We start from the raw sequence: 17,897 nt of genomic DNA, 5'->3' as shown, positions 1-17,897 counted from the left end.
TAATGAACGGGGATGCTAGTGTCATGTAACATGCTAATGGCAATACGATAATTCGAGGAGAAACCACTCTGGTGATGAAAGAACATAAAAAAATATACGACAAGAGGGAAGGTTGCAAAGATGTTTGTAAGGATGCAACAGTACAGCGCGGCTTTGCAAGGAATAGAGTAATTGTCAAAGGATGTGGAGGTGAGGAGTTATCGAACGATGTGAAGGCGAGCGTTACTTGCCTTTGATTAAAATCAGAGGAGTGACAAAGCGATGGGAGAAGAACTATGGTGCGCCTGTTAAAGGAGGGAAGGGTAGGGCGAGAAGAAGGAGGAGAAAATGAAAAGATGATGGTCGGAGAAGAAAGGACAAAGAAAAGAAAGGAAAGCAAGAAACCAGAAGAATATGAGCAAAAGTAATAGCAAAGCAAAGCACATGCAACGCACACTCTCACTTACCAGGAAGCATGAGCCAGTGGCTATCTTGTGAGTGCAGGAGTGCTGCGTAAAGACCAGCATACTGAATATCCTGGCGCTTATTGCAGGCTCTTTTTTTATCCCCATTCAGCTCCAAAAACTAAGCTGATGTATACTAAACCAGAATGATGTGATGTGAAATCCTGCTGTAGAATGGCAATGTGAATGAGAGCAATAAAACAAGGTTTTTTTTTTTGAGAGCAGAAGTACTTTCTGTGAACTCTTCGTAATCATCCACCGAGACAATCACTTTAGCAGGAACACAGGAGCAGAAAAAAAAAAAAAAAAAAAAAAGCGAACATGGTTGGTTGCATGCGAAGGCATTTTTGATCCACTTATTGTATGACTCGATCACTTCATAATATGTATCCTACGAATCGATGAGGTTGTGCCGTAGTATGTAAAATGAGGATATGAACTTGACCCCTTCTTTGTTCGATATTGGAGGCATTTGCTGACAGCAGCAACAATGCAGATGAATAAAAGAGGACATTTATTTTTTCGGCCATTTTTGTTTGGACATTGAGGCGTTGATTGGTGAAAACAAGCCTTTGGCAATTAGCTAAAAGTTCATACACAATAAAATTATACATTCATTTACGCACTGATGTTGTTCGTGATATGCCAAATGTCAAATGTCTACCCTCCTTTTTGTTTTTTTTGAGTTCGGTGGTCCAAGTTCGGATCAGGCCAATTGCCAACTTGTCTGACAGAGGCGTGTGAAAAAAAATCTTGATAAACAGCACTTATTATTAATAAATGAAGCAGACTTTTTGATTGTTGGAAGATCCTTGTCAACACATGGGAAAATCCCTTTAGGCGTGTTGGTATCACGAATCATCAAACTGCTCCTTCAATCCATCATGAAGAGTTGCCTGCTGTATCAATGTTACTGTCTTCTATTACGAACTAGAGACTTCACGTCTCTCACGCGCCTATTACACTTCGGCTCGCAGATATTTACTTTTGTCCTCTCAGATCATTTTATGCAATGAGTAGAAGATTAATGGGAGTAAAGAGAAGCACTATAGTGGCGGAGTTTTTGACTGAGCCGAATTTGTAGACCGCCGATCTTACATGTCGTCTAGAGGCAACTCCTTTCTTTCTCCACAATTGATCCTCTCTTTTGCTACCTCTCTAATAAAAAACACATCGACAAAGTCTAGGGACCATGTATACACAGTTGAATCTGCATATGAATGCCATTAACGCTAGCTTATACAGTTTCCACTGGATACATGAGTTTAGATTAATTGATAAGCCTGTATACAAGATCAGGTTCATATTTGTTTTGGGAGTAAGGATGAATATGGTTTCTGTAAATGATACGGAGCCTGGTTATTTTGTTTGTGTTGCACATGATAGTTGTATAAATATATACTTACGATGTCCATACTCAATAAGGCGCCACACGAGCGCCCATGTCTATATTTTATACTGCTGTGCATGTATGCTTCATCACTACATCTGGAGCAATGCTTAAACAATTAATAGAACTGAAAATTAGTGTTGGTTGAGTGTAGGAAGCTTAGTACATCAAAACTCCCATCAAGTCAGACAAAGGTCCAACTGTAGGTGGATGCCCCAAACGAGGGTGGCCACATCACAAGAGACTTTAGAAAGAACTATGGGTCTCATTCTGATTGATTTGTGAAAAGATATTCAAAAATATTACTTTCGGAATAGGATGTTGCTTTGCTGTGTAGGAAACGCATAGCAGAGTTCTCGCCACCAGTACGGTGGTGGCGTTAGGTATGGATTAACACATGCTATTTAAGTTGAAGTCCAAGGTCTGCATTTGTATTTGGAAACGTGAATGAAAGAACCTACAGATTATGCATCTTGCTGACTCGAAGTAAAAATCTGGCATGTTGAGACTGTGAGAGGAGGCACAGGTTCCGTAAGGCAAATGTTGAGGAGGAACTGATAGAAGAGCGATCGTCAGCAAAACTCTCGCCACTTTTGATGTACTGACCGACAGTCAAGGCGCTGTTGCCGAAATCCAACATTGACGGATTATTACCATTCTTACTGCCCTTCTTCGATTGCAGGCCAGAATTGCATCGGGGACCGATGCGATGTTTATAGCTGTAAGAGCTGAGTTTCCTTTGTCCTTAGCCTAAGACCTCATAATCAACGGCAAAACTAGAGGGGCAGGCGATGATGGACTATCAAAAGAGGAGAGCATAAAGTATGGTATTTCTCCAAGGTAATTTGAATAAGATCTTCAGTTGTGTAGCGCAGAACTAATCTTAGCATTTAATTTTTTCTTGGTTTGTTGTCGTTTGTTGTTATTGCTATCTCAACATGAACCCATTCAATACACCGAAATCTAAAAAGTTCACATCAACATCCTCATCGCCATCAGCACTACAACAAAGTCCATCCGTTTTCTCTGCTGCATCGAGTCTAGGTAGAACAGAAACTCTCTTAAACATGTTCGTTGACACTCCTGTCAATAACCTTTTTTGGTTAACACTTTCTTCGACCTTGATCATTATCTCGGCTTAGTTCCATGTCCCATTTGCCAGAAATCGATACCGGAATGGTACGGTAGCCATGATGATGCAGTATCTATAAGGTATTCAGCCATCGTGATATAGTCACTAATAGTCGCTGGCATTCATTTTTAATGTGATCCGCTTAGGTTCATAAACAACCACCTTGACAATGACTGCAAGGGTATGGATAGTGTTGTCGAGTCTTTGGTAAGTGAAGGGAAGATGAAGGAGAAACAAGTAATCGGGAAGGATTCTAGACAGAAAATATAATGAATGCTACATTTTTATTTTATTTTTTTAGACAAAACAGAGCTCAAGTACAAAACGGAGGTTAAGCGAAATGGAAGACTTTGATGACATTGACGAGGCTATTTTTCGAGATATGTCAGAGACAGATGATAAGGATAAAGAGCAACCATCCGTTTCACAATCCCCAGATCCAGAGCATGAATTGCGGGATTTGCAAAAAATGCATCAACAGCAACAGCAGCAACGGCAGCGGCAATGGCTGCAGAAATTGCAGCAAAATCCAGCTCAGCTTCAACAGCACCAATCATTCTCCTCTAACAGTCGAAACGAAAGGCAAAAGGCCAATGTGGCAATACAACGGTCTAAACCACTTGCAGAACGAGGTATATCTATGAACAGAGAAAACAAGGATAGGATTGAAGTCAAGGAGAGTTCTAAGTCGCACGTTTTGTATATTCAACTAATTATAGCAAGACCAACTACCCTTGATGATTACATTGGTCAAAAAGAGCTGATCGGTCCAGGAGGGATACTGAGAGCCCTAGTCCTTCAAGATACCGTTCCGTAAAGTTTTCATGCTTTAAGCCAAGAAAGAGCTCTATCCGATGCAGAAATTTTAATATCGGTTTTTTTTTTGTTTTTTTTTTTTTTGGCAGATCAATCATTTTGTGGGGGCCATGTGGAGTCGGCAAGACCACTCTGGCTAGAATCATTGCCAATACTACGAAGGCGCAATTTAAAGAAATGAGCGCCACAGCACATGGGGTTGGAGATCTTAGGTAATGTAATATGGTGCTTATATATGAAAAAAAAAAAAAAAAAAAAAAAAAAAAAAAAAACGATAAAGGAACTATTCATGAAGATCTCGTACTTATGATCAACCTCTCGGCCCTTCGCAACAGGAAAGCGTTCGAGGACGCCAAAAATCTTTTTCAGCTTACCCGCCAACGAACCATTATTTTCTTGGATGAAATACATCGCTTCACCAAGGCCCAACAGGATATATTTCTCCCGTTTGTTGAAAAAGGGACCATCACATTAATCGGGGCAACAACTGAAAACCCTAGTTTTCGGATCAACAATGCACTACTGTCAAGGTGTCGTGTTCTGACACTTGAGAAACTGTCATTGAGCGATGGAATGGATCGGATGATCCGGCGCGCCGCGCGGATAAAATGGCATGATATTTTGGACATGGCTCAGGAACAAATGTCGCAAACTGAATTGGAGCAGTATCAAGCTACGATAGGCAAGGATGAGTGTTCGATGAATGAATGGATTGATGGAGCCATTGAAGAAGACGCTGTCAAATGGCTTATTGACTTGAGTGATGGAGATGGTGAGATAAACATTACTTTGTCTTTTTACCATGCTATACTTCTGTTTCCTGTATTAACACTAGTGTATCTTGCTTTGATATAAGGTCGAGCTGCCATCAACACACTCGAGATAGCGATTCAGGCACAGTCGACTCTTATTCTTTCAGCAGATGATACTGTTCCTCGAACAAAAGACCCATTTACATCAAACAACACAAGTCCACTTAGTACTGTTTCAGGTGTTCTTGAAAAGCTGATGTTAACAAGGTTGACAGCTGATATGGTTAGAGCAGCATTCCAGAAGACGCACCTTCAATACGACCGGCAAGGTGATGAGCATTACAACTTAATCAGTGCTCTACATAAATCGATCCGAGGAGGGTATGTGCTTTCTTGCTCTTGTCCCTCACCTTCCTTTCCGTTCTACATGCGTGTTTTTACCATTTTGATCCTGCTGTATCATGTTCATTGAGGCATTCTCTATCAATTATATAGGGATGCGAACGCAGCACTGTACTGGCTAGGTCGAATGTTAGTTGCTGGAGAGGAGCCTCTTTATATTGCGCGTCGGTTGATTCGATTGGCATCAGAGGATATTGGAGTAGCAGATTCTTCCGCTCTGCCTTTGGCAATAGCGACTTATCAAGCCTGTCAGATGATTGGCATGCCAGAATGTGATGTGAACCTGGCGCATTGTGTAGTCCATATGGCCAACGCCAAGAAATCTGTAGATGTCTACCACGCCTATGGCCTTGTCAAGCAAACAATCGCAGAAGAGTTTGCTTATCCTGTACCGATTCATCTTCGAAATGCTCCTACAAGTCTAATGAAAGATTTAGGATATGGCCACGATTATAAGTATCCGCCTAATTATCCTGAAGGTGTGAAGATTGATCAAGAGTACCTTCCAAGGGGTCTCAAAACACGAAATTTTTTGGGTAAAGTGCCCGTAATGAGGCTGGGCGATGATGGGGAATGGCAGCTTTGACGCTTTTAGTCTTTTATAAATAATAAATAACTAAAACAGAAATCAAGACGATGTCACGCGCTTTACTTCCAAGCACTTGTAGGAGTATAAGTGAAGAAGGAAATTGAAACTACGGGGCGTAAGATCTACAAAAGGCCAGTTGCTTCGACAAAAAAAAAAAAAAAAAAAAAAAAAAAAAGCACAAGTGACAGCAATTTGGTTTGCTTTACATCTTGAAATGATCATGGTCCTTGTGCGCTACAGTCGTGAAGAATGAGAGAAATGATGAAGACGATGTATGTAAGTGTACCATTAAATATAATTATAGATAATGTATAAGCAAGTGGATAGTCCTTACCTTTGTAAAATGGCGATTGAATCTGAATGTCTTTGAGGATTTCAGCTACCTTATCCATAACTGTAGCATTATCCTTCAACGAGGAATCCATATTCCAGATTTGGAAGATGTCTGAGTTCCAACGCGCTGACACGGACAGTCCAAAGATCTGATCACCTAGAGAAGTCAGTCGTAAGCCAGAAAAATGCAACGACAATGGTAGTAATAACAATGATAAAAAATCGATCAGCATTGTGTTTTATGGTTTTCTTATATCGTTGCCCTTTGAAGTTGATTGATTGCGTATTTGTTGTTGTTGCCCTTCTTGCATAAATTTGGAATATGACAACGGAATTGATGACATCGACTGAAAATCAAGGATCAAAATACTCAAGGGGTGAAGAGCCTTGTTCCTGGAATGAAGGCTCAGATATTGAGGCATTGCGCGCTAATGAAAGTAAGGGATATTTGCGCTTTCGCCATGACTTGAGCTATTTTTTCATCCTGCCACTGTAAAGTATACAGCCCAATTCTAGGCTTCTCTGATTGCAAGCCATGAATGTAATGGACGAAGCATCGTCGAGAATCTCGCAATAGCTAGAGGACAACATCCTGCCAATTTCTTTTATATATATATATATTTTTTCTCTTATTCTGCCAACACCTTACCCTTTGCAATAGTATCCTCGAATTGCTCTCCAATCAAGGCCATTAGCAATTCACGCCACACAAAGGCGGTGTCGGCCTTGGCTGTCCTAAAGTTCCATGCGCCTCCGTGCTCGTTCTTGGGATCTTCCCACAATGGCTTGATACCCTTGTGAATGAAATGCAGTGAGCATCTCATCGTTAGACGCTCGGGACCTGTGATATTGTTGTATACTGACCAGAAAGTCTATGAAAGTCAGGAATAAAGACGCAGGGTCCATGCAAGTATGAGTGGGGCAAAACGAGGTTTTTCAATGTATTTTTTTGTCATAACCAAGAGATGTAGGACAGAAAACTATGCTGTGAACATGTGTCCACTCTTTGTACCTGAACAGTGTTGACATCAGCGATCTCTCGAAGGTTCTCTGTGTACTCTGCAGGAGTTGCATTGGCAACAAACCTAAAGTGCCATAAAAGGAAGGCACAAAAAGCAGAGGGAAAAAAACCTATTAAGTCAAATATGACGAGGTGCTAAAGTGTGTATTTGTATTTGTATTTGTATTTATATTTTTCCTTCTTTCAGCGCAGTTGCTAATAGAGAGATACATACTTGTCATGCCAGAAGACCCATTCATGTCTTAAGGGAATGGGAGTGGCAGCGGCTGCAACAATGTTGCTGTCTACTGCAGGGCTCTTGGCCTCTCCATTGTCAGCTCCTCCTCGAGGTGAAGCAGGGGCCATGGCTCCGACGCCGCCCTGCTGAAAGAGCATGGATGATGAAGGCATTATTTCCTAAACATGGAGTACAGAAAAAAAAAAAAAAAAAAAAAAAAGATGATGAATGAATTAGTGAATTTGAGCTGATAATCGATGTGACCATCTGAAGACTATTGATCTCTTGTTGAACAGACAGTAATGAGAGTGTGTGAGAGAGAAAGAAGGAAAAAAAAAAAAAAAAAAAAAAAATCACACCTGGTCTGTTTTGCAATAGGGTGAGGAGAGAAAGAGAAGAGAAAAAGAGAGAGAAGATGGTCCGTGGAGAAGAGGAAGAAGAAAGAGGGAAGGGAAGAAGAGGAGAGGAATGCGGACAAGTGCCAAGGACAGGAAAGAAGGAAGAGAAAGAAAAAGAGAAAAAAAGAGGACGGATAGGTCGTCTATCTTTGCCTTTGACAAGCATAGCATTCCACATGGCCAGATTTTTCTTAGTTGCAGACACTCATTTGTACTAATCGTCCGAAGAATACTTTGTAAGCTTCAAATCAATGATGTTTCAAGGAAACCCAAATTTATCCCTTCAGTAACAGCGACCCTCTCCATATACGCTCAACATCATGTCATGAACCAATCGAACACTGCGAGCCAGTTTCGTCCGACTTTTCCTTTACCATCAGGTTATAACTGACATGTCCTTAAGTTCGCATGGAAGGAAAGCTGCTGTGAAGGATACTAAAGATCGTAGCAGCTATCAGCCTAGCACAGCGGTTCAGTCTTCCCATCGGAAGAACAAAACGAAGAAGAGTATCAAGAGGCGGAAAAAAAGAGGATGACGGACAAGATATCAATTAAGGAGACGATCTATATTTTTCATATCCGCCTTGGCCATACAATTGATGTCAGCAGATCAAGCATTCATCAAAATATCCAGTTTCTGATCCCTACATCGTAAAATTCTTGGAGAAAATCATGTAGTTCTCCGCCTCAAGGCCACATGGTGATTTACTTTGAAAATTAACTGCAATGGCGCCAGAAAACCATTAGTTTCAACATAATATACGTCAGTGCCGTGAGTGATTACTATTTTCCTGTATCCTTTGCTCTCAGCCAAAATACGTTTTGAGAAAGCGACCATGGCTAGGCAATAATGACTGACCCTTTTTGTCAAGTGCATTAGTAAGAATTGCTTCGAATCGAAGGTAGACAGATGATTTTAGATGTTCTGTTTTCGCATAAGTATATCTCATGCGCGAATAAACACGGATAGCTGCAGAATCAAAGTATCACTACAAGGGGTTTGGAGCGTTAGGGGCGTTGACAAAGAGCTAGTACTGGATCAAGCGAAGTCGATAGCAGCTGCATCTAATAACGGCATGTTGGTATTTGGATCAACAATTATTACATGTCTCTGATGCGTTAAGGATCGTAGACAGGAATAACATTGTTAACAATAGTGAAGAGATTGCGAACATTTTGGGAAAGTAACCGAGATATGCAGATCACTTTCGGTCTAAACAGTGCATCATCGTCGCATGAATTTAAAGCCAGCCAGGTATGATTTGAGAAAGTAAGCTTTCTTCGTGATTAATATATCAACTGCAATGGCAACTATAATCTCAGATCGCGAGCTTGATGAAAATCGTTTCTTAGGTGGTCCATATAATTAGGTCGATATAATGCCTTGTGCTTATAGACAATTGAGTCAGTTGCTTATCAGCTCTATTCGCCGAGTAACGCCTCTGGACAAGACGCCCAGTAGATCGTTTTCATTCGCATACATTAGCGATATTAGCAGCTGCTAAAGAGTATATATACAAAACGAATTTATTTACATCTTTTCTTATCCAACAATGAACCGTGCCTCTTCTCAATACTCATCCTTATTATAACAACATGAGTATCCAAGTCTGGAAAGAATGATCAAGAAGAATTAAATTGTACAATATCATATTTACAGCCATGTGGCCCTCAAAAAGCTCCAACATTCTAAGCAGCACAATCATGGCAAGCTCTGAAGTGGCTTGCTCTGTCCATTTTAGGCTGGTAGGTCATAAATATTCATGCACTACAACAAGAACACAAGGTCACACAGAGAGTCAAATGTGCTTCATTCATTCTTCATTCATTGCATCAACAACATCATCGCGACAACAGGAATTAAGGCCATTGTCTGCTCTAGCAGGTGCAACGTGCCATTCTACGCTATTGCTTAGCATTTCTGTTCGTTCATTTATTGATTTATTTCATTTATTCATTCACTTCAAAAAAGGCATACGACTGACTACAGAAAAGACTATTCATCAATAATTCAGGTATATGACTGGAGAACCACCACCACTGACACCTCGAACCCCTCCTGCACCTCGAACGCCGCCGTCCAGGCCTTTGGGTGCTTATCGAGGAAGCAGAGCAGGAAGAGATGATCAGATAAACGCTCCAGGAGCGCCAAGGACCCCTAAAATAATGCCTGCCTGGCAAGACCCGACCTCCCCAACACCTATGAATATGAGACGTGTTAGGCGAAGTACATCAAATTTACCCCCGCTTGCACGAGCTATCATGGGGGATCTATCTGATCCTCAATCGCAAAGTCCCAGTCATGCGAGCGCAGCAAACGGCGTTGGGATCCTTGAGGAGGGTGATGTAGAGCTGGAAACTCGTTTATCATCCGGTGCAGAAAACGGATTGCACACCCAACCTCGGCTACTTGTAACAATACCTCTCAGCAGCAAAAAGCGACCGCATGCCAACAACTCTATACACTCCAATGATACTAGTCAAAAACAGCGACGATATGAATGTGCTCAAGCCAATAATTCAAACAGAGATCCGATCATGGGTAGCCCATCCGTCCGAGTCTCTATGGAGAGAAACCTTCATTTCCAGAAGCCATTAGTCGAGAAGCGACCAAAGTCAGTCCTTGAGGACCCAATAGGATCAGGCACATCTGAGCGACCAAATAAGACGCGAAATCCTCCATGGAACCATGCTAGTGCGAGTACAACAAATATTAGTGATGCCTTGCAAAGCAAGGTAGGGTGGACGAAATTGGACGGTACTGAGACAGACGCTGAACAACGGGCGAAAATAGATGGAGTTCAGCTAGAAAGAAAAGGAGGAACCACATATCAGGAGACGGAGCTTCATTATTCAGAAGATGCTAGACCCCATTCTGAGGATGATCAGGGTGATGTGCATGATATTGAATCAGATGGTGAGGAAGGCCATGGTCGTCCAGCAATTTCGGACTTTGCTCGGAAAGAAATGGAGGAGTTTGAGAGAGGCTTCAATGGTTTACAAGGAAAATTCAAACTTCTGAACAAGATAGGAGAGGGTAGGTCAACCATGCATATCAGAAAAGCTGAAACTTTTACTGCATTCTTTATTCCCTTTGAGGTGCTAGTTTTAAGCTTAATTCAATTTATCATTTATCCTTATAGGCACATTCAGTTCTGTGTACAAAGCAATTGACTTGGAGTATGATCAGTACGACAACTCGGGATGGGATTATGGTCTAGATAGACATCCCCAAAGGAGCTCTGGTGAGGCCGAGGAGCAGAAAGAAGAAACCAAAGATATACCAGAGGTCGCTGTAAAATCGAATAATGCCAAAGAAGGCAAAGTTGTTGCAATTAAGCGTATCTATGTCACAAGTAGTCCGCGGAGGATTGAAAATGAAATATCTATTTTGCGCCAGCTCAGGTATTGCCTGCAATTCTGAGACTTTGTATTTTCAACGGCCAGGAGAGGGCTTTTTTTTTTTTTTTTTTTTTTTTTATTTAAAAAAAAATGTCTATGTGTTCCATGATAATAGCGGCCATAAGAATGTAGTACCACTCATCACAGCCTTCCGTTCCATGGACCAAGTCATTGTAGTATTACCTTACTTTGAACACCGCGATTTTCGGGTATGTCTAATACTCGTCTCTGTATTCATGGCTATATCGTCATTTTTGGATGCACAGCAAATTCATCTTTTATTTGCCTCGCTTCAAACCCAGGACTACTACAAGACTTTGCCAATGGATGATATTCGCTGCTATTTTCGAGCCCTCTTGAGAGGACTTGAGCATGTACATTCATTTGGGATCATTCATAGAGATATTAAGCCAAGCAACTTCCTTTACGACACAGAGGCAAGGACGGGTTTAATCGTGGATTTTGGGTTGGCTCATCGGCAGGAAGATCCACCCACCAGGGAAAACGATACATCTACTACCCCTGAGTCTAAGGCGGCCAGGGATAGCCGAGTTTCAGTTGACAATAGAATAAATACGAATATCCAACCACAGGTAGCCGTTGCAAGAAACATTATGACAGGGACCTCAGACGTCAATGCTGAGAAAACTAATGTGGCTCATTCTCTAGCAACCTCCAATGTTAAAACTGAAGATACAGCAATTCGAACGGGTTCAGGCGTCAAAAATACATCTGTTGCTACTAGTAATCCAGCAAACCAATCAGGCAATCAAGTATCCGGCACTGAGTTGTCTAATGTCTCAGTCTCTGCACCGTCATCAGCATTCCAAACGTTAACATCTATCAACAGTACAAAGCAAAAAATACCAACCTCTGTTCCCATGCCAGGGCCAATCAACTCACAGAATTCAATCCTTGCTACGAACCGTGAGCCTGGAGTACTTCGAAAAGACCCAAGGTACTGGATTTTTTTGCTCTCAAACCATCCTGACTGCATGAAAACTCATATCAAGCAAGGCTTGACTTAGACAAGGTTTATGTCATTGACTTTCCTTCTAGGCCAGTAGTAAGGGTCAATCGAGCCGGGACAAGAGGGTTCCGTGCACCTGAGGTGCTATTTAGACATTTACATCAGACAATTGGTAAATTAATGCAAGGGTTATTTGATATTATACATTAGGTCAGATCCGTTGGACAATGTCCGAAAGCTAACCTTCTGTTTCTATTGACAGCGTTGGATATATGGTCGGTGGGATGTATTCTGATAGCCTTCTTGACAGGAAGGTTCCCATTTTTCAATTCAATCGACGATGTTGAAGCTGTGCTCGAAATCGCCATTCTTTTTGGAAGACATGAAATGGAAAAAGCCGCAGCGACATTTGGTATGCTTTTCATTTGTGATCTTAATGGCCACCTTTTATGAGGCTTTAGACATCTCGCTAAGTATGTCTTCTATCTGGTCTCCTATTTTAGACCGATCTTTCGTTACCAATGTGCCCACTGTTAAAGATGAACCTATTTGCCTTCTTAAAATATGCCGGGTTTTGAATCCAACTCGATTCAATCCGCCTCCGGGGTATGTCACCCAATTTTCGCATCGGAAAATTGCAGCTATATCAGCCGCTAGAGCTGCTAGAGCTCTTAGAGCTGCTAGAGCACAACAGCTATCTCTGAGTGGTATAACAGCGTCACAAACAAGCCTTGTGCAGCAGAGTCAACAGCGCCCTATGTTCACCTCAAATGATCCTAGAGGATTAAAGCACCAACAGGCGCCTACTGTATCTTACACTAAGGATGATAGACAACTCACTCATACAGCTCATTCACAACAACCATCGAGCATAGTGTCAAATGGCAAGTTAAATCCGAATGATGGACTTAAAAACCGCACCACTCATTCTACAACGATTACGCGCGGAACTAAAACAGGCTCCGCTAGCACCATTCAGCCTCCCTACAACCCGTCCATGGCTCACCCACATGTAGCTAATAATGATGCTAGCGATAAAAACAAGAAAGCGGATAATGGCAGTTCAACGTCAGCATTACTACAAAATATGAAGCATGGGGATGGGGATGACTATGAGAATGAAAAAGATGATCGCCACGTCGATATTGATGAGTTTGCTGCAGCTGCAGAATGTACTGCAACTGAAAGCAAGAGTGTAGGCAAAAATGCAACAGAAGAATTCCGGAGGAAAGCACGATCTAAGAAACCCCCCGTTATTGGAACTGATTCACAAGAGGATCTTATTCTGGCAGTAGATCTCCTGGAGCAGATGTTGACGCTTGATCCAAGACGGAGGATCACAGCCGCAAACGCGCTAAAGCATCCCTTTTTGGCAGAGAAAAAAAAAGAGTGAAGATTATTAGTGCTGAAAGGTGTACTATACACTATTGTTTTGTAGCTTTTGTCAGATTTTATACATGTACAATATACTTTAATATACTTTGCATTGTATGACCGTATGGGCCACTCTAATGCGCGTTATTTATCCTACCATATCCTTAAGTAATGCGATAGACATGTTCAGTCGTTCATTCTTTGACCCCTTCCATTCCCATATCTCTCAAGGCTCCTTTATTCCTTTCTCCCCACGTGTTTCCTGTTTGCTAAATTAACCCATACTGCTCCTTTCAGACGGATCACTGACTCTTATCTCTCGTTCTCTTATTTTTTCCAGCTTACTCTTTCATTTCCCTTTTCCATCGTAATAACACAAACAGTTTTATTTTTTTATTTTCAAGAAGGTCAAGATGAGACGCGTAATTGTGTCAGTCTGTATCCATATAGCATTAATGTTTATTCTAGGCACTATCAGCGTCCCACCCTGGCACACATTCAAGAGCACTTCAATCGCATCAGTCTGCGCCTTGGAAGCCAAAGAGCAAGGAGCAAACCCATCAGTAGAAGGATTGGCATCTTTACATTCCAACCATGTGCCACCATATAGCTCCATGACTGAAACATTAGGACAGCGCCAACAGCAAATCCATCGACAAAATTCTCTCGCATTGTCTTCTGATAATCCCAAGCCTTCGTTTCTTGAAAGCATGTCTGCTGGGGATGATTTTGAAGATTACAAAAGCGGCGCCTATATTGGCACCAATGGCTGCAATAGGAATAATAAAAACTGTGAGGCGGCATATGGCTATGATAAGAAGGAACAGCGGCAAAGTAGGCAAAAGGCTTCTCTAGCCTTCACACCATATCCTTCCCCTCCCTCTCTTTCTACACCATCACCGCCATCATCTGAGCTCAGTCCAGAGCAAGGTGACGATAGCCACATTGCAACACTATCGGAACAACGATCGGCCCAGACCTACTATGCGCGACTTTCAGCGCCACCAGGAACAAAGGAAGCTAAAGCACAGCATGCGGCAGTACTAAATGCACTTGAAACCCTTCCTGGCCGAGTAGTCATCCGGCACGAGTTTGGCATTGATGAAGATGATGTGTTGAACGTGATCTCGTTTAGATTGGAAGGAGGGGCTGATAAGCTGGAGGATGTTGCAGCGCTAGATGGAGTAATTGGAATCTATCCTGTGGTAAGTAAATCACCAGCAGCCTAAACCTCCTCTTATTGCCGTTACATTTAAGCATTCACACTTTAATTGATCCGTTTCAATCTATGTCGTTGTTTTATTGGTGTTTGTTTTATATGCACTCCTTATCAGAGAACACGAAAGAGGCCCAGAGAACTGCCATTAGGCCCACTCAAGGCGGTTAGGCCCCATCTGCAATCAGCCCATATTTTGACAGGGGTAACCGCAGTTCATCAAAAATTGAACCTGACAGGAAAAGGCATCAAAGTTGGGATTATTGGTATAATAACAATTAAGTTTATACTATAGCGTGCTTTGAATACACATACGAAAAAAAAAAAAAAAAAAAAAAAAAAACTCATTTCTTCCTTACTTCGCACCTTTAATACCATAGATACAGGTATCGACTACACACACCCAGCTCTAGGAGGATGTTTTGGTCCAGGATGCAAAGTTGCGTACGGACACGATTTCGTAGGAGATGACTATGATAGTGGTAATCCCGAAAAGGATATACCCAAACCTGATAACGATCCAATGGACTGTGGAGGGCATGGGACTCATGTAGCTGGGATCGTCGCTGCTCGAAATGAGGGCCCTGACACATTGGGGCCGCAAGGTTTTGTAGGCGTTGCACCAGATGGTAATTAAAAAAAAAAAAAAAAAAAATGCACTGCATATTGTGAAAAAGTTTAAAATAGGGCATGAAGTAAATTTTTTTTTTTTAATAATTTAGTTACACTTGGCGCATACCGGGTTTTCGGGTGCGGTGGAGACGTAAGCGATGATGTTCTGCTTGCAGCGCTCAAGGCAGCTTATAGGGATGGTATGGACGTCGTGAATTTATCGCTGGGTGGATCATCAGGGTGGCCCGATGAACCTTTTGCAATTGCATGTAGCGCATATATTGACAAGGGGCTACATATAGCTATTGCAAATGGTAATGATGGAGAACTAGGGCTCTTCGAAGACGCTGCACCAGCCACGGCTGTGGGCGCTATTGCGGTAGGAAGTGTCGATAATACACAGTTCCTTGGAATCGCAGGCGATCTCTACTGGAAAACAACGAATCAACAAGGCTATGGAACAACAGGGCTATCGGAAGACTCAGCTCACAAGGAGAGCAGTTCTGTGGGAAGGATTGCTATAATCATGGCTGCCAATGATTTGGATATCCCTGTGACTTCTTTCAGGAATGATATCGACTATATGGTCTATATCCCAATGTCTAATCTAAAAGGCTGTCATGCCTATGATCCAACACTGATTTCCAAAAGCCTCCAAACACCCATGTCACATATCGTAGTACTTCTGCGCCGTGGCGATTGCACTTTTGATGAAAAAGCGAAGCTAGTAGTTGCAGCTAAGTTAGGGGGAATGCTCGTATATGACACTGTTCCTCAGCAGCAACCATTGAGTATGACTGTGAATAGCAATAACGTCTCTGCCGCGGGATTGTCATTTGAAGATGCCACCATAATCCTTGATGCAATGACATCTCCGAGATGTTCAAAGTATAAAAGCCAGGGCAAAAAGCTTACAGTAAATTTTTCGGGTACGGATCAGATTTTACAGTTGGCTAGTGGCGGCAAAGTCTCAGATTTCTCATCATGGGGACCTGATGCACGATTGAGATATAAACCAGATATCGTAGCCCCAGGAGGCATGATCCATTCGACATTCCCTCTTGCCAAAGGTGGACTTGCAACGTTGCAAGGCACTTCCATGGCGTCACCCTATATGGCAGGCATTCAAGCACTATACCTGTCTAAATTTGGTAAAACAGATGCATTGACCCTATTGAATCTCCTTCAGTCTACTGCCGTTCCAACAGCCCGGCCCAGTTCTGCAATTGGCCTAGCTTCGGTCTACCAGCAAGGCGGAGGACTAGTGTCGCTAAAAAAGCTCTTTGCAACCGACCCCCCAACGATTGTCACACCTACTGCATTGTACCTGAATGACACCCAATTCCAAAAATTGGACCATGAAATCACATTTACCAACCCAGCTTTATCCAGTTCAACTAGGATTTGGCGATTGGTCCATCGCCCTGCACTTTCAATCAATGGCTTTGAAAGGGACGGCAATAACTACATCCCTGTGAACCAATCACGCCTTCGGACCTCAGAGATCAGTTCAAGTGGAGTGAGCATGTCACCAAAAGAGCTTGTTCTCCACCCAGGCACAAACGGGAAGATCCGTGTCCACATTCAACCACCCAATGATCTTGATATTCAGGAGCGATGGCTTTACAGTGGGTTCCTAGAATTTAAATGCTGGACAGACAAGGGTGAGATCTGTGGCTCAAGTATGGTCTCATATGGTGGAATGCATGGCTATCTGGCTGGAATCCCCATTTTAAATCCTGGACTAAAATATCCTGCGTTGAAGCTCGATCGATATACATTCTCACATGCCCTCACCAAGCCTCAAAGTCTTGTGAGCCAAACTGGTCCCATATTTGAGTTTAGGTCAGGATATGATCAAGCAGCTTTTGCACCACTTGGAAAGGGAGTTGGAGGGAAGCACAAGGGGAAAGGTAAAATTAAGAAGGATACCATCAAAGATCTTTATCGCGACAGCTTTGAACGCGTAGTCGTGGGGAAGCATAATCAAGACTGGGTCCAGATCTTAATCTCCATCAATTTCCCTACAGCCCTCTTAACCATCGAAGCTGAGTCAGTTTGTGATGATGATCATGGTCCTGGTGGTGGAGGTGACAGGATTCGACTGGAAATTGGAGGCTCTGAACAGGGCTCCTTCCAAATCGAGACTGATGAGAGACTCCGAGAAGCTGAGCAGGTGGTAGCTCAGGCACAAGCCCAAGTCTTAGCTAAGAGTCGAATATCAAAACTGGGTAAGGATGCTGGAGGAGTGAAGAATGTGACAAGAGAGAAAGGGGGTTCAGATAAAAGTGTGAATTTTGATCTGGATTTAGATCCAATAAGGCTGGCGCTGATGAAAGAACGCTTGGCTCGATCACAAGAGCTGGCATTTATGCCGAGTGGTCTGTACATGCCTTATGAAGGCTACTCACGTGTAATGCTACAACCTTCTGCTGTCGAGAAGGTGATGCGTCTTAACCGGGAGAAGACGCAGAGGAACAAATACAAAAGCAGGCGAAGGCGATACAAGGTCAATAAAAAGGAACAAGCTAACTCTGCACGACCGGTTGTGGATAGAAGGCGTGGTGCTGATGGTGGGAAGGGCCTACGACGGCGGCCACGATGTTTACCCAGAATACTGGGACTAATTCCTAATGGCTTCAATCCATGGGTCACACGAAGTGGCTCTTCAGAGGACGCCATCCAGATGTTCTCATGGATGGGTGACTTACTTTTACAAAATCATGATGCTGTTGCTAGAGAGAATAGAGAGAATAGTGGTCATGGAAGTGATGGGATTGCAGACAAAGGCAAAGGAAAGGGCGAAAGAAAAGGACATAAGAAGCACAAG

At 42.5% G+C, this 17,897-nt stretch overlaps 4 protein-coding genes across 4 annotated transcripts; 3 read left to right on the top strand and 1 right to left on the bottom strand.

Moving 5' to 3' along the window:
• The first annotated feature begins 2,744 nt into the window (after nt 1–2,744).
• BCR41DRAFT_350213 (hypothetical protein) lies at nt 2,745–5,547 on the top strand. Its single transcript, XM_022023630.1, has 9 exons — nt 2,745–2,877; nt 2,976–3,012; nt 3,112–3,172; nt 3,267–3,597; nt 3,685–3,778; nt 3,871–3,993; nt 4,117–4,553; nt 4,638–4,914; nt 5,029–5,547. Exons 1-9 carry the CDS (start codon nt 2,772–2,774, stop codon nt 5,519–5,521), a joined length of 1,959 nt encoding a protein of 652 aa, XP_021883159.1. The 5' UTR covers nt 2,745–2,771; the 3' UTR covers nt 5,522–5,547.
• Nucleotides 5,548–5,700: 153 nt separating this feature from the next.
• On the bottom strand, nt 5,701–7,645 carry BCR41DRAFT_350210 (eukaryotic translation initiation factor 4E member 3-like protein). The gene is made up of 6 exons (XM_022023629.1): nt 7,455–7,645; nt 7,093–7,274; nt 6,870–6,942; nt 6,507–6,729; nt 5,859–6,014; nt 5,701–5,758 (listed from the first exon to the last, which is right to left on the bottom strand). The coding sequence occupies exons 2-6, from the start codon at nt 7,266–7,268 to the stop codon at nt 5,727–5,729; spliced, it is 660 nt and encodes a 219-aa protein (XP_021883158.1). The 5' UTR covers nt 7,269–7,274; nt 7,455–7,645; the 3' UTR covers nt 5,701–5,726.
• A 1,661-nt stretch (nt 7,646–9,306) lies between these two features.
• On the top strand, nt 9,307–13,389 carry BCR41DRAFT_420816 (hypothetical protein). Its single transcript, XM_022029947.1, has 7 exons — nt 9,307–10,530; nt 10,637–10,898; nt 11,011–11,104; nt 11,198–11,853; nt 11,955–12,037; nt 12,128–12,277; nt 12,369–13,389. The coding sequence occupies exons 1-7, from the start codon at nt 9,513–9,515 to the stop codon at nt 13,256–13,258; spliced, it is 3,153 nt and encodes a 1,050-aa protein (XP_021883157.1). The 5' UTR covers nt 9,307–9,512; the 3' UTR covers nt 13,259–13,389.
• A 1,238-nt stretch (nt 13,390–14,627) lies between these two features.
• On the top strand, nt 14,628–15,248 carry BCR41DRAFT_297614 (peptidase S8/S53 domain-containing protein; the record flags this gene model as incomplete). Its single annotated transcript, XM_022020459.1, has 3 exons — nt 14,628–14,721; nt 14,836–15,084; nt 15,178–15,248. Coding segments are annotated over 3 exons (414 nt in total), but the record flags the coding sequence as incomplete, so codon positions are not given.
• Nucleotides 15,249–17,897: the final 2,649 nt, after the last annotated feature.

The sequence above is a fragment of the Lobosporangium transversale genome (assembly GCF_002105155.1).
Source record: "Lobosporangium transversale strain NRRL 3116 chromosome Unknown BCR41scaffold_11, whole genome shotgun sequence".
NCBI classification, from domain to species: domain Eukaryota; kingdom Fungi; phylum Mortierellomycota; class Mortierellomycetes; order Mortierellales; family Mortierellaceae; genus Lobosporangium; species Lobosporangium transversale.
Note: the sequence above shows the minus strand (reverse complement) of the source record. Positions and strands in the feature narration are given on the sequence as shown.

What these genes read in the sequence shown, in the direction of transcription:
- BCR41DRAFT_420816 (XM_022029947.1), top strand. Translation starts at nt 9,513, where the DNA reads ATGACTGGAGAACCACCACCACTGACACCTCGAACCCCTCCTGCACCT. An exon ending in TCTGAACAAGATAGGAGAGG is followed by an intron (nt 10,531 to 10,636) that starts GTAGGTCAACCA and finishes TTATCCTTATAG; the next exon opens with GCACATTCAGTTCTGTGTAC. An exon ending in ACATTTACATCAGACAATTG is followed by an intron (nt 12,038 to 12,127) that starts GTAAATTAATGC and finishes TTCTATTGACAG; the next exon opens with CGTTGGATATATGGTCGGTG.
- BCR41DRAFT_350210 (XM_022023629.1), bottom strand. Translation starts at nt 7,268, where the DNA reads ATGCCTTCATCATCCATGCTCTTTCAGCAGGGCGGCGTCGGAGCCATG. An exon ending in TGGGTCTTCTGGCATGACAA is followed by an intron (nt 6,943 to 7,092) that starts GTATGTATCTCT and finishes ATGGCACTTTAG; the next exon opens with GTTTGTTGCCAATGCAACTC. An exon ending in CTGATGTCAACACTGTTCAG is followed by an intron (nt 6,730 to 6,869) that starts GTACAAAGAGTG and finishes TGACTTTCATAG; the next exon opens with ACTTTCTGGTCAGTATACAA.
- BCR41DRAFT_350213 (XM_022023630.1), top strand. Translation starts at nt 2,772, where the DNA reads ATGAACCCATTCAATACACCGAAATCTAAAAAGTTCACATCAACATCC. An exon ending in CTCTGCTGCATCGAGTCTAG is followed by an intron (nt 2,878 to 2,975) that starts GTAGAACAGAAA and finishes ATCTCGGCTTAG; the next exon opens with TTCCATGTCCCATTTGCCAG. An exon ending in ATAGTGTTGTCGAGTCTTTG is followed by an intron (nt 3,173 to 3,266) that starts GTAAGTGAAGGG and finishes TTATTTTTTTAG; the next exon opens with ACAAAACAGAGCTCAAGTAC.